A 13,819-nucleotide genomic window follows, 5' to 3' on the forward strand; every position below is an offset into this window, starting at 1 on the left:
CGTTGACGTCACACAGCCTCGCATTGTTTACAGAAACAATAGTCAGTGGAGCAATTTATGGATCAGTTTTAAAATTATTCTTCAATGGGAGAGTCAACAATATTGTCACACAACGGAAAGCTAATAAAAAGAAAGTACAACTAATAGCAATGTGGAGCGCTGACTGTAGCTTCTTAGAGAAGTGTGTTTTGATGTGTAGTCAGAGCCAAGAGTGGTGGGATTGTGGTGTGATGTGCCTTAGTGGCACCAACTTCTTTCATAAGTTCATAATCATAATTTTCAGCCATTGTTTACATCCTGATTTATCACCTCTGAATTATGGATGTCTCACATCAATTACGTACAAGTCGGCTAAAATGCAAAATGACCATTAAACTACAAATGCTTTAGTATCGCATATGGAAATGGCACAGATAGGATTTTTCTTTTGGGAAAATTTCTGAATCGGGCCGTTCAGACTGCCATGAAAATCTCTGATATAAGTCACATATGGGCAGGAAAAAAGAAGCAGATTTGCCTCCTGTGTGAACATAGTCTAACTCTTCCAGCTACTGATTGACATTTCCAATCCAGATACTTCGTCTATCTGAAAATCTCCACTTAAAGCCACTTGTTTGCTTTTGTTTTAAATATTGATTTTAGTGTTTGAAGACAGGAATGTAGCAGCAGTAAAGTCAATCTGTTTATTTTAGCGCTGTGAAGGACTCATTTTAAATGTAATTTTACAGAGGTTTGCTGCTGTTTGTCTTCTCTCTAACAGCTGCGGGTTTTCTTGGTGTTTCTCCGTAATTAGCCGTGTTTGCATGTGACTCATACGCTTTCTCTCTCCTCACTAATCAGACTTTGGAAATCCTTTAAAGGAATGTGATCTGCCTGCGCTTAACTAATTATTTCTCTTTCCTTTTTTTTTTAACTGCCTTTTGTTCATATATTGTACAATTTTCAAAGTTTGGTTGCTGTCTTTAAAGTACTACTGAATTTTACAAATTGAATCGATGTTTTCAGCTATAGGATGGCGCCATCTTTTGGTGGAATATTGGGGATATTTTAGTGTAATTCTTCAGTCATGGCCAGACGTTTCTATGCTTGCTTTTGGTTTTCCTTGCTACTACTTTGGTTTACTGAAGAAGAACTAAGAGCAAATTCAAAAATGTTTGTTTATAAGTACATCAAATGTGTCAAAGAGTCAACACTTACAGTCTTTGACCTGCTGAATAATAACTGCTCAGTTAAATTCTGAGTTTCATGATCAGTTTGGCTGAAATCTTAATTTTATAATCTTTCATCCGTTTATCACTGGTTTTTTTTTTGAACACCTTGATTCCTCACCTTGTTGATGGAGGCATTATTGCTTAGATCTTTCATTAAGCTACTTTTTTGGAGCCCCACACCCAGATTTAAGAGCTTAATTGGACTTTTAATAAGTATTTTAGCAGCCTCTCCTTCCTGGTTTAAGTCTTTACGTGCAGATTTTCTGAAAAACGTAAGGCCATAACTGAATTTTGTAGACATTGTGGAACTAAAGCTTCATTTGTGTGTGTATTTGACATTTTATCTCTCCATCTTTCAGCCCTTGAGCTCAGAGGAGCAGAAAAAGCTACACAAAGCCATGTCATCAGGAGACCTAGTCAAAGTGGAGTCGATGCACAAAAATTCACAAGACGGAAGGTTTGTTGAAGTGCAGCTGTCTGTTTTTATGAAATTTCTTCATAATTGTCTCCCATCTCTTTGGTCTTAGATGTGTTAGAAGTGTCTATTTTGGGTGGTTGTGATTCAGGGTTCGTGGGAAGATGCGCTTCTGGGGCAAATCGAAGTACGGGGATAAGAAGACGTCCAGAGAGAAGCTGATCTGCGGGTCTGATTCGCTGGACGGAGACTATGGAGAAACTGGACATCTCCTGGGGGATGGTGAGATGTATTTTGTTTTTTTCTTCTTCTTTGTTGTTTCTGTTTTTATCCCACTGTCGTGTTTCATTTCATTCTTGTCATAACAAAGTGTCATTGTTTCACACAGCGGGCCAGGAGAACATGTCTCCTCCCTGCAGTCCTGACCTGACTCTGGACCGAGGCTTCAGGGACTTGAAGGAGAACAAGGAGCCGTCCCCCAAGGTGAAGCGGAGGAGGAGCGTGAAGATCAGCAGCGTGGCAGTGGAGCCCGCCCAGTGGCAGAACGACGCGCTGCAGATCCTCTCCTGCATCAACGACTACAGGAGCATGAACGATTTCCTCCTAAAAAAGGTACAGTGTGTGCGTAAAACGGAATTATAAACTAAAATCCAGGTGAAATTCTGTTGTTTGTGATGATCCTTTATATTTTAGATCAATGATTTGGAGACTGAGGACAGTAAGAAGGACACCATGGTGGACGTCGTCTTCAAAAAGGCCCTGAAGGAGTTCCGCCTGAACATCTTCAACTCCTACTCTACAGCACTTGCAGTAAACCATTATATCCTTTACATGTATTTTGTCCTGGAAGCTGTATTTCTTACATGTAATCCCTTGTTGGCTCTTCCTGTGTTTTCTCTGCAGATGGATGACGGTAAGAGCATCCGCTACAAAGACCTTCATGCTCTGTTTGAGCAGATCCTGGAAAAAACGATGCGGCAGGAGCAGAGGGACTGGAGGGAGCCTCCCGTCAAAGTTTGGGTCAACACGTTTAAAGTTTTCCTGGATGAGTTCATGACGGAGTACAAACTGATGGACGGCGCTCTCAGCAAGGTAATAGTTTGGGAATTTTACTGCATGGCAGGACTGGAAAACTTTATTTTATTTTTTTTTTTTGAAGAGATGGTTGAACTTTTCTAGCAAATTTTGTGAAGTGGTAGTAATCCCAATTTCTTTCAGAGAGAAAAAAAGTCACGTTCTCTAAAAATATTTTTATCTTGTTATATTATTATTCTTATACTCAAGTTATTTTATATATGTCATGTGGACCTAGGCCTGTCACGATAACAAATTTTGCTGAGCGATTGATTATCTCAAAATTGATTGCGATAAACGATAATATTGTTTGAAGAACATTTTAAACTGATGTAATGGTAATGACATAATAATGCAAGCACATCCTGCCAAAAATAGATACACTTTATTTTCAAAAGAACACTTAACACTGGAGCTGATAAACAAAATAAACAAAACAGCCAAAAACAAAAATGAAATGAACTCTCAAGTCTCCGTTAACAAAAAATGCACTTGAATAAAAACTGAACATAACACAAGTCAATGGAGAGCACCAGAGTTGAGCCTTTTCTCATCCAGTGTCAACAGAGAGAGAAAAAGGCAGGAAGAAACGATAACGAGCCGATGAATTAAAATAAGGTCGATAATTTTCCTTTATCATGCGATTAACTGATTTATTGTTTATCCCGACAAGCCTATGTGGAGCATAATAGCGAAGTTTGTAATGCTCCACTCATGAAAGTAAGTCTGTTGGACTTGTCATCAGCACTCAGATAGCAATTATACACTGCTGGACAGGACAGGATTTTAAAAAAATATAATGTAAGAAGAATAATTTGAGAACAGGATGAAAAATATTTTTAAAAGCTTCTCATCATTAACAGTCATTAAGTATTTAAATTATGAGCAGAGGTAAAGACAAAATGAGGCATCTTTTGAAGGCTTTAGCGCTATATTAGCACTTTGTACACTTAGCATAGCTGCCATGCTTAAAGCAGCAGTGTCTCTGTGCATTCCCTGGACAGTGTAGAACTTTACTTTAACATGTTCAAATCCAGGATGTCCCATTAAAGATTGAATTTTGATGTCCTTTGTTCAGCCTTCCTGTTATCTGCTCAGGTGTTGCTCTGGTAGCCTGAAAGAACCACTGATATGGTTCAGTATGTTCATCTGTATTCCCTTATGATTACAAGATATAACCAACTTTACATCAAATCTTCAATTAGATAAACCGTTCACATCAAAGAGTATTGTTGTTTGCGCAGTCTATTAGCATGTGGAGTATTCACTGGTCTGAAAAAAAAACATTTTGTGTTTCTAAACAGCAGATCACTGATGAAGGCTAAGTTTGCTTAAAATTGTTGGGTTCTGTGGACATCTCTACTTTATAGTCTGTAACTATAAAGTATAAATAGTCACAACTGTAACTTTTCAAAGGTTTAGAGATGCATTTAATGGTACACAAAATATCTATTAGCCAAGAAGGATGATCTGTTTTTTGGTTTTTTTCCTAATGTAGCCGCTTCCTAAGCCTGAACGTAAAAAGCGAAGGAAAAAGGACACCGATATCGTAAGTCACTTCAGTCTCTGTTGTTTAGTTCATACTTACAATAACACCATACGAATTGTCCTTATTTACGGTGTTAAATTTCAAGAGGTTCAACAATAAACACGCTTTGCTGCCCTCTTCAGGTAGAAGAACATAATGGACACATCTTCAAATCCACTCAGTACAGCATCCCCACATACTGTGAATACTGCTCCTCTCTCATCTGGATGATGGATCGTGCCTGTGTGTGCAAATGTGAGTCTGCAGATAAAATATCCAACATCAAGATAATATTTTTTTTTTTAATAATCGAGACATTGCTTTGTTTCCTCTTGGACATTATCGATTACTGTTTTCTTTTAAGATCTGTTCAGTTTTTAATGATTTCCTTTTTTAAGGATTACAACCCACAAAAAAAGTCCTGCAGTTTCCTTTAAAGAAAAATGTTTTCAATCTTACAGAAAAAAAAGTTATTTGTTTAGACATCAAAGATTTTATTTTTTTTATGACGCTTAAAAGCCACTGAAGGAGATGCTCTTGGTTGGAGTGTTTGTAAGCTGAAAACTATCAGTTTTTATTTTGATCCAATTAAAGAACTGAAAGAGAGAACTTCAGATCATTATTATTTTCTGTAACAGATCAGAGGCGGTTGAGGCTAAATTGAATAATTCTGACTGGATGACTGACAGGAGGATCTATAATTGATCAGTTAAAAATGCACATGGAAGAACAAGCTTTTTCCAGCTGTCATATTTCAGGCCAAGTGTATTTGTACACCGCATTCAGCAACTTCGCAGTTCAAAGAGTTTTACATCATAGTAACCAATTATGAAACAAGTAACAAACATTACATTTTGACAAATGATATGATCTAAAATAAAAAAATCAAGCAAATGTATATTAAACGTACTGATCAATGTGAGGCTGTAATGTTTCCTCGAATGATGCGAGTACCTCGATTATTAAATGTATCTGCCTCGAAGCTTTGTTAAATTGTGTTTTATTATTTAGCGCGCTCTCAGAGAGAGAGAGGATTATTCTGAAAAATAATCTATAGAGTATTCGATTACTAAAGTATTCTTTTACAGCAGCCCTAGATCAATGTTCTACTTCATACTAACCAAAGGCAACTCTAAACTAGTGGGTTTTAAGTTTAGATTTAAAGAAACTCAGTGTTTCAGCTGGTTTGCAGTTTTCTGGAAGTTTGCTCCAAATTAGTGTTGAATAAGATCTGAAGGCTGCTTCGCCATGTTTGGTTCTGGGGATGCAGAGCAGGCCAGAACCAGAAGACCTGAGCGGTCTGGAAGGCTGATACAACAACAATAAGTCTTTAATGTATGTTGTTGCTAAACTGTTCGGTGATTTATACATTAACAGAATTATTTTTAAAATCTGTTCTCTGGCCTGCATGGAGCCAGTAGAAGACATTAGAACTGGGGCGATGTGCTCTGTCTTCCTGGCTTTAGTGAGAACGCCAGCAGAAGCTGCAGCTGTCTGATTGCAGTAATAGCAGTGGTGTGATTACTGTGGCATTTTTTACTTTTCTGAGCAAAAGTAAAAAAGAAAAAGCAACTTTCAGCTTGCCCAGATGGGAAAAAGATGAGCTCATCAGCATATTATGTGTGCAAATCGATTGCTTGAAATCAAGGAAACCTACTCTTTTTTTTTTTTTTGCTGACTAGCGCCAACAACCCTTACACACACAGACTGTGAGCGTGATGAACACACACACGGTCTGTGTTCAGCCAGGCCTCAGTGGTCAGGCTCTGCCTTCTCTCCCTCCTCATTCCCTAATCAGATTGTTTTCAACTGGACTCATGAGGTCTGGGGCTCCATGTCTCGGGAGATTTCTTTTTTTTTTTTTTCCACACAGCTTTTCCTTTCTTCCCACAGGATGTTTTCTCCGTGCCAGCCAATGCCACTTTGTTCCTTTAAGCAATAACAGATTTTTGTTGCTATTGCTGTTGCTTTTGTCACAACTTGAAGTGAATAATGAGGAGACACTGCCTCTCTGTGGATAATGGGAATGATTTGCTTGATCTGTCTGGTTGTGTCCATCCAGTGTGCCGGTACGCCTGCCACAGAAAGTGCTGCCAGAAGACAACCAAATGTAGCAAGAAGGTGAGTCGGCCATATTGAGCTATTTCATGATAACCTCCCGTGACATTAATCGTGTTTTCCGCAAAGTAAAGTGTTTGTTTCACAGCCTACTGAAATCATTCTAGATAGGCTGTGAATGGATGTTTTTTCTTTCTTCTTTTTTTCATGCGTTTATGTTTGTGTGTGGACAGTTTGATCCAGAGCTGTCGACCAGACAGTTCGGAGTGGAGGTCGCTCGGCTGACTAACGACGAGCGGACGGTTCCTCTGGTGGTGGAGAAGCTGATCAACTACATCGAGATGCACGGCCTCTACACCGAGGGAATTTACAGGAAATCCGGCTCCACCAATAAGATCAAGGAGCTCAAGCTAGCACTTGACACGGGTAAACTGCTACAAGAAACTTTAAGTAGGTGGCGTGATCAAAAAGGATTTCTAACACTTCCACCGTTTGACCTCGCAGATGTGGAGAACATGAATCTGGATGACTACAACATTCACGTTATCGCTAGCGTCTTCAAGCAGTGGCTGAGGGACCTGCCCAACCCGCTGATGACGTTTGAGCTGTACGAGGAGTTCATCCGAGCAATGAGTGAGTGCCGAGCGCCAGCGCACTTTAGCATTGAGTTGCGTCTAATTGGAGATTTTGAGACAGACGGGCTTTTGTTTTCTGGAGCTGTAAACAGAGATTTGCCTTTTAGGTTTGCAGGACAAGAAGGAAATGATCCGGGGGGTTTACTCTGTCATCGACCAGCTCAGCAGAACTCACCTGAACACTCTGGAGCGCCTCATTTTTCATCTCGTCAGGTCAGAAGCCATTTTTTTCCCTTTCTTTTGTTCCTCTTTGCAGTGGCTCACAAAAGTAAAACACCCGGCGTCAGAAAATGATTTACAAAGGCAGAAGCCCAGGGCTGCAGTTTGTTTGGGGTGGCCCCAAAATTTTGTTTTTGTTTAATCAATACTCTTTTACTCAACAAACTTTATTTTACATAAAAGTCATAGAATATAAACAAATGCATGAAAAAGGCAATATTTATGTTTGTGAAAATTGTGAAGTTACAGTACATTTTCTGGGAACAGCATTAAAAGCAAGCATGCATCAATTCATATCCACTGATGTCTGCAGCTCCCGGACAGGGCACCAAATCTGGCTCCAGCCCAGGGGCCAAGATCCTTCTAAGTTTGGCCCTGAAAACACCCCCTGAATTTATTAAAACCTCTTCACTACCAGCATTATATTTCAATTGAGTTTTAAATAATCGTAGACATACACAAACTAGTCTCTAATGTGTTGAACAATTTTTAAAAATATTTAGCTGAAATCGATTTTGTCTAAGTGGTAAATATAGTCAACCGCTATATTTAATATCTACGCAAACACAGCAGCGTAGTAAATACTTTGAAATTCTTCATATGGCAGAAAAATAACTCTGCACTTCACCCTAAATTAGCCATTCCTACCGTAAAGCATGGTGGTAACAGCATCATGCTGTGGGCATGCTTTTTTTGGTAAAAAAAAAAATGGATGGAGCAAATACAGGGCAACACTGGAGGAGAATCTGTTGGAGGCTGCAAAAGACTGGGGTGAAGATTCACCTTCAATGGATAGATTGTTCAGTAATCTTGAAAAAAGGATGGATAAAAACTTCAGGTTTTGATGTTGAACGCTGGTAGATGCATACGCCGAGATTCAGCTGTAATTGCAGAGAAAGGTGGCAAAAGTATTAACTTTGGTTGACTGACTACATGTTCACTAAGTAATTTTAATTTGCAGAAAAGGACACCAAGTATCATTTTCTTTCTATTTCACAATTATGTGTTATTTCCAGTGGATCAGAGAGAAATCTGATAGAAATGCGTTAAAGTTTGTGGTTGCAATATGTCAAAATGCGACAAAAAACTTCAGGGTAGGAATAGTTCTTCGTGGATGAGTGTTGGAGAGCAGATGAACCAGTTTTAGTTCAGGTTTTTTATGTTGCACCAAATTACAAGGGATCTCAGTTAACAGAACTGCTCCAATTCACACAGCAGAGTCCAAATTAGTCCAAATTCATTCCAATTTAACTCATAAAAAATGCATAGTTATGTTCTGATCCCAATTACATCCAGATTATAGCACATAACAAACAAAATCTCTTAATAAAACAGTGGCAGTTGATAAAAAAGTTGTGTATTTAAGAAGGGTAAGGGTTAGAGTCAGTCGTCTGCATCAAGTTGCTGACTCGCCGGACATTTTTCATTCTCAGCAAGCTTGTGGCGACAGTAGAGAGGAACCACTCTTTTTTTTTTTTTTTAACGGACAGAAAATCTAATTTTCATACCTCCCAGATTTCACCCAGTATCAACTATTTGAACAGCTTTTTATCTCTCATTTGTTCTCTTTACTTTTATCCTATAATACTGATGCACATTACACAATACAGCTACTTTCTGTCACCATCGATGGATGTAAACCCAGACGATGTCTCTGACAGTAAAGGGGAGGCTGCTTTCTTAGCGGAAGTTTTCTAAATAAACGTCTCTTCGGCCAAGAGTTTAATGAAACCTCAGCTGTCTAATGGAATTAGTCCTATTGAATAAAACTGTGCCATTACCCCTGCAGACGTTGCACGTGGCTGTTTATAAAAGCGTCTCAGTTACACGAGCGTTAAGGCCCGGCTGATGAGGGATTACCTGCTCTAACGGTGGGTTTTCTGCTCCCAGGATCTGCTTGCAAGAGGAAACAAACCGCATGTCGGCTAATGCGCTGGCCATAGTTTTTGCTCCCTGCATCCTTCGCTGCCCGGACACCACCGACCCGATGCAGAGCGTCCAGGACATCAGCAAGACCACAGCGTAAGAACGCACGCACACACATTTTACAAGATACAGCAGGGGGAAAAATAAGTTTTACAAAGTATTTGAATTCAACCTCAAGCACTCTTATAAATATGTCTATGAAATATGAGAAATATTGAGGTGTGCATGCTTAATGAAATGTCATGATGATGATTATTTGGTTTGACCGTATCAGGAATTCAGTGGGAAATAATTTGTGTGAAACATAAATACCTGTATTAAGTTGAATTCTTGAACTTTTGGCAGATAAAATGGTCTAAGTTTTAACAATAATTTCTGTATTTTCAAACAGTTTTATTTTAGAATATATTATGAAATGCAAGCAGTTTCTAAAAATGATTATAGAGAATATAGAGTCTAACACAATTTTATTTTAGATGTAACCTAAAACTTTAAAAAAAAGAAGAAAAAATCAAGTAAAAATAAAAAATGACCACATGACATCATTACTCTGTCAACACACACCAAAATTAATCAAGTGCTTATAATTAGTTGCTCCTTTCTCCTCTTAAATCCCAAGGAGTCAGAAAGGAAGTTCTTAGTTTTTTCCACATCCTCCTTTCTTTCCAATATTAACTTCATCTTTGTTTAACAAACGACAACCTGGAATCTGTTGTGCGTTTCTTTTTCCTCCTTGCACTTGAGTTCAGATTTAAATAATTAAATAAACATTCTAGATATAGATGGTTATCATGTCCATAAACATTTTCCATTGTTTCCCAATAAAAAACAAAAACAATGGAGATGAAATTCTCCTTATTTTTACCATGGATGTTAGTTGGGTTTACTGCAAAGTGTGATGTGGACCCGCATGATTCTGAGGGAAAATGATGGAGAGAGGAGGTTGAATTAAATGAATCTATTCCATGTGACAACAATGAGGCACCGATCCAGCCTAACCAGATCATCAGATAGATAAAAATAAGGACATATGATTGGGAAGAGAATAAAGGTGAAGTCAGTAGTCTTCCTTCGTCACAGAACAGCTTCGTGTTACATGTGTCTAAATGCTGATGAAATGACTCGCATCATGCTGTTCATTCTGTAAAATAATATCTTTTCTGTTGTGTAGAGATGAGTCGGTGTTCATATTGTTTACCAAGCTGTTCAGAGGTTTTTCTTCTCACCTAATTATGCAGGTGTGTGGAGCTCATCATTTGCGAACAGATGACTAAGTACAAAGTTCGCCTAAAGGACATAAATACACTGGAGTTTGCTGAGAACAAGGCCAAGTCGAAACTGAGCCTCATTCGTCGATCGATGGTGAGATCAAACAAGATGATCGTGAACATGTCTGCCTGACTTATAATAATTAATCCATCGTAGTTCACGGCTTCTTTCCTCTTACAGCTTATCTCCTTTACTCTAAATCTACTTGGACAGATGTGAAGTAAATCAGCATATGCTACAGAGGCTTAGATCAGTAAATCATCATTTTGTGTTGTGACGTTGTTGTTTCTTCTATTTTCTGAAATGTCTGGATTGAATTAAGGAGTTATCATACATTGCACAATAATTTGCATCGATGCGTTGCATGTTGTTTACATCGGGAAGTTTTGTCCATGTGCCCAAAAGACGATTCCTGTACTTGACATCCGTAGCTGCGCTGCAGTAAATAATTGTATTAACAAAACAAAACCTGAAGATGTAGTTATTAATTTAGTGCAGTGCGTCACAGCAAAAGGAAAGTAGCATAATGCAGAAGAAATGTTGAAGACCAACTCAAATCCACTTATATTCTTCTTTTTCTCAGACAATATTCTGTTGCATTATTTTAAGGTTAAATGAATATTGTGCAGTCCAGGGGCCGACTCTGATTAGATTTACTTAATGCTTCTTGTAGAAAAACGTCTTCTGAATTTAGGTGAAGGTTTGAGTCTAAAGCAGAAAAGTGGCAGGAGATTTTATTTGTTTCACATTCCTTTCTCCGACACAAAGTGTGGACAGAGATCACCACTAGCTTTCCCTTCATCTAGTTTCTTTAGTTTTTCATTTAGTTAATTTTATTTCTAAACGGAAGCATATTTTCTGTTCAGTTCTGGTGCTTCTTCTTGAGAAACTAGAGAATAAAAAAAAAAACTTTAATTCTGTTGTTGCTTTTCCTAAAAGCTGGCAAAAACATCCAAGACGGTAAAGTTGGTGTGCAAATGTTCCCTGTGGTGCAGTAATGTTTAGTTGTTAGATTATATATATTATAGACTTCATGTAGTTCAGTTACTGCACGTGAGAATGTATCGCTGCTGTTTTTGAGATAACAGAATCAAAGCTACTTTTATTTATTATTCTATTAAATCATTCTAATAAATCTAAGATTTAGTTCATCTCTAAAATATTTCAAGGTTAGTCGTTTTACTGTGTTATTGACCTGATTTGCTAAAAACGAGCTGACATATCCAGATACTTCTGGTGACGTTGCAAAAGGCAACAGACCAAAAACAAGGGTTCTTCTGAGAACGTAAATTTTTTTATTGTATTCATTTTCTTTTTCTTTTTTCGTTCATGTTTTTAATCATATTAATCCATAAAACGTGCTTATTTGGATACTATGCATCTGAAAAAAGTTTCTTATAGAAAACTTCATGAATTTCAGAAACATTTGACAAAATTAGATTACCAAAGATCTTCAGAAATAATTTCTAACCAACGTTTATCAAAATTAAATGGTACAGTTAATGTTTTCTGCAATGACTCATCAGATTCAGACGTATAAAGATGGAGCCCTGGCGACACAAAATGCAAATGACTCACAATCTATCACTAAATCGTTACCGATCCCAGTTGATCGGCTCCATTCCTGCGCCTCTTGTGATGTCACCAACCAAAACACACAAATAGCACAATAAACAGAATGTTTTCAATTAGGAAGTTTTTCCAAAATGTTGTTTTGTGAATTCCTGCATGGAAATCCATACTCCCTTCCTCTGCTGTGTTTTTTTATTGTCTGTGTTCAGTGGTCGATGAACAAAAAATACACTTCTGGACAGCATCTTTAAGGCCGTGGACGTGTGTGTGTGTGTGTTTGTGTGCTGCTGATGTGATCCTCAGGGAAAAGGTCAAGCACATCGGCTGACCTACCACACGCCTTCACCTCCGGCCAGTCCTCGGCTGCCGTTCAGAGCCGACGCGGCGAGAGAGGGGAGTGGTGGCGAAGAGGGGGCGGAGTCACTCGTGGACATCTCGGAGCACCAGCAGGCCGCCATGCAGCAGGAGGACAGAGTGCTGACAGAGCAGATCGAAAGCCTGCAGAAAAAGAAGTTGGTCTTATTTTGGATCATCGGTTAATGACCTGGAACAGACTAGACCAGGGGTGTGCAAACGTTTTTGTCACGTGGGCCAAAATTGTCAGCTCAAAACTCAGGCAAAGCAAATGTAATTTTAAGATTTAAAATCACCAAAAACGTGTTTGTTTGTTTTTTCTTCTACCTACTCAACAATAAACTAAGCCTGAGCTGTTTTAATAAAACACATAATCAGATTTTTTTTTCTTTTTAGGAACAGGATTTTTTTTTCTTTGCTCGTTTGAAGAAAACTGAAAAAATATTTAGTCTATTCTCAGCAATAAAAACAGGATCAGGTCAGTCTTCATTTGAAAACACTTACTGGATTTAGGCAAGTTGCAATACAGCTATTAAAAAGCACATTTTGGTGCACAAAGGTGTAGTTTAAATAATGCAATGAGTAGATGTGGCTACATTTACCATGAAAATAGGAAGAAACCAGAAAGCTTGGAAGAGATTATAACTTTGTGTTGCGTCTAACATTTTTCTCAGTAGCTTTTGGTTTAAAAGTCGTAGCTTTGTCTGAATTCATTCTCGAATTGTCTGCAGAAATAATTCCAGTGGCCACAAATGGCTCCACTTTGAACACCCTTGGACTAGACACTCTCGGTATAGAATAAAGAACAAATAATTTATCTGTTTATGATGACGTTTGCTCGTGTTTCTGGTGAAATGTTCGTAACAGAGAGGAGTTGACTGTGGAGATGCTGGCACTCGAGCCGCGAGCCTCAGATGACGAGACCCTGGAGTCTGAAGCCTCCATCGGTACGGCTGACAGCTCAGAAAACCTCAACGTGGATTTAGAGGAAACCGTTTCCGACTTCTCTGGTATGTCATTTTGTAGCAAGCTCAAAACAATAATCGTATTGCAGCTAGCATGTTTTCATATTATAAGGCTGTGGGGCTTCCACCCAGCTCAAGCTCTTGAACAAAGTTCAAGCTTTCCGTCGGCATCACGGTGAAAACTAAATGCATTCATGCAAACGTTAATATAGATGAACTGGGGCTCATAATGCAAACGAAATAAACAAAACGTACCTTGCTGTTTTCACCGCAGGACTGCGATGCATAAGATCTTTGTTTCTTTAACACAGCAAACAAGCATTTGAAATCTTGCCGACAGTAGTTGTTTTCGGCCCTTCTTGGCTACGGGAACCAGTGAGGTACAAAACAAACAAGCAAAACGGCAAAGATTCAAATTATGATCTAAAATTAAAGTCTGAATTAAAATAATATGTCTGGTTTACTTCAGGCATGGATCCATAATTACAATGAATTAGAAGAGTCGGATTGGACTCGTACACAATGCCTGTGGGCTTGGGTCCAATTTTTAAAAAATTATTTCTAATCATTTATGGCTCCTTACAGAGTGTATG

At 38.5% G+C, this 13,819-nt stretch overlaps 1 protein-coding gene across 4 annotated transcripts in view; it reads left to right on the forward strand.

Annotated features, from left to right (window-relative positions):
* The window catches only part of myo9aa (myosin IXAa), a 118,649-nt gene that overhangs the window by 103,401 nt on the left and 1,429 nt on the right, over positions 1–13,819 (forward strand). For all 4 annotated transcript variants that reach the window (XM_032560207.1, XM_032560211.1, XM_032560209.1 and 1 more), the window contains 15 exons: positions 1,571–1,668; positions 1,778–1,908; positions 2,015–2,238; positions 2,320–2,436; positions 2,530–2,718; positions 4,199–4,249; positions 4,372–4,483; positions 6,291–6,349; positions 6,520–6,712; positions 6,791–6,919; positions 7,029–7,134; positions 9,031–9,162; positions 10,305–10,428; positions 12,211–12,419; positions 13,129–13,271. In XM_032560207.1, the coding sequence (XP_032416098.1) occupies positions 1,571–1,668; positions 1,778–1,908; positions 2,015–2,238; positions 2,320–2,436; positions 2,530–2,718; positions 4,199–4,249; positions 4,372–4,483; positions 6,291–6,349; positions 6,520–6,712; positions 6,791–6,919; positions 7,029–7,134; positions 9,031–9,162; positions 10,305–10,428; positions 12,211–12,419; positions 13,129–13,271 (2,017 nt within the window). The remainder of the gene's footprint in view (positions 1–1,570; positions 1,669–1,777; positions 1,909–2,014; positions 2,239–2,319; positions 2,437–2,529; positions 2,719–4,198; positions 4,250–4,371; positions 4,484–6,290; positions 6,350–6,519; positions 6,713–6,790; positions 6,920–7,028; positions 7,135–9,030; positions 9,163–10,304; positions 10,429–12,210; positions 12,420–13,128; positions 13,272–13,819) is intronic.

This window comes from Xiphophorus hellerii, chromosome 4, assembly GCF_003331165.1.
Source record: "Xiphophorus hellerii strain 12219 chromosome 4, Xiphophorus_hellerii-4.1, whole genome shotgun sequence".
In the NCBI taxonomy this organism is placed as follows: Eukaryota; Metazoa; Chordata; class Actinopteri; order Cyprinodontiformes; family Poeciliidae; genus Xiphophorus; species Xiphophorus hellerii.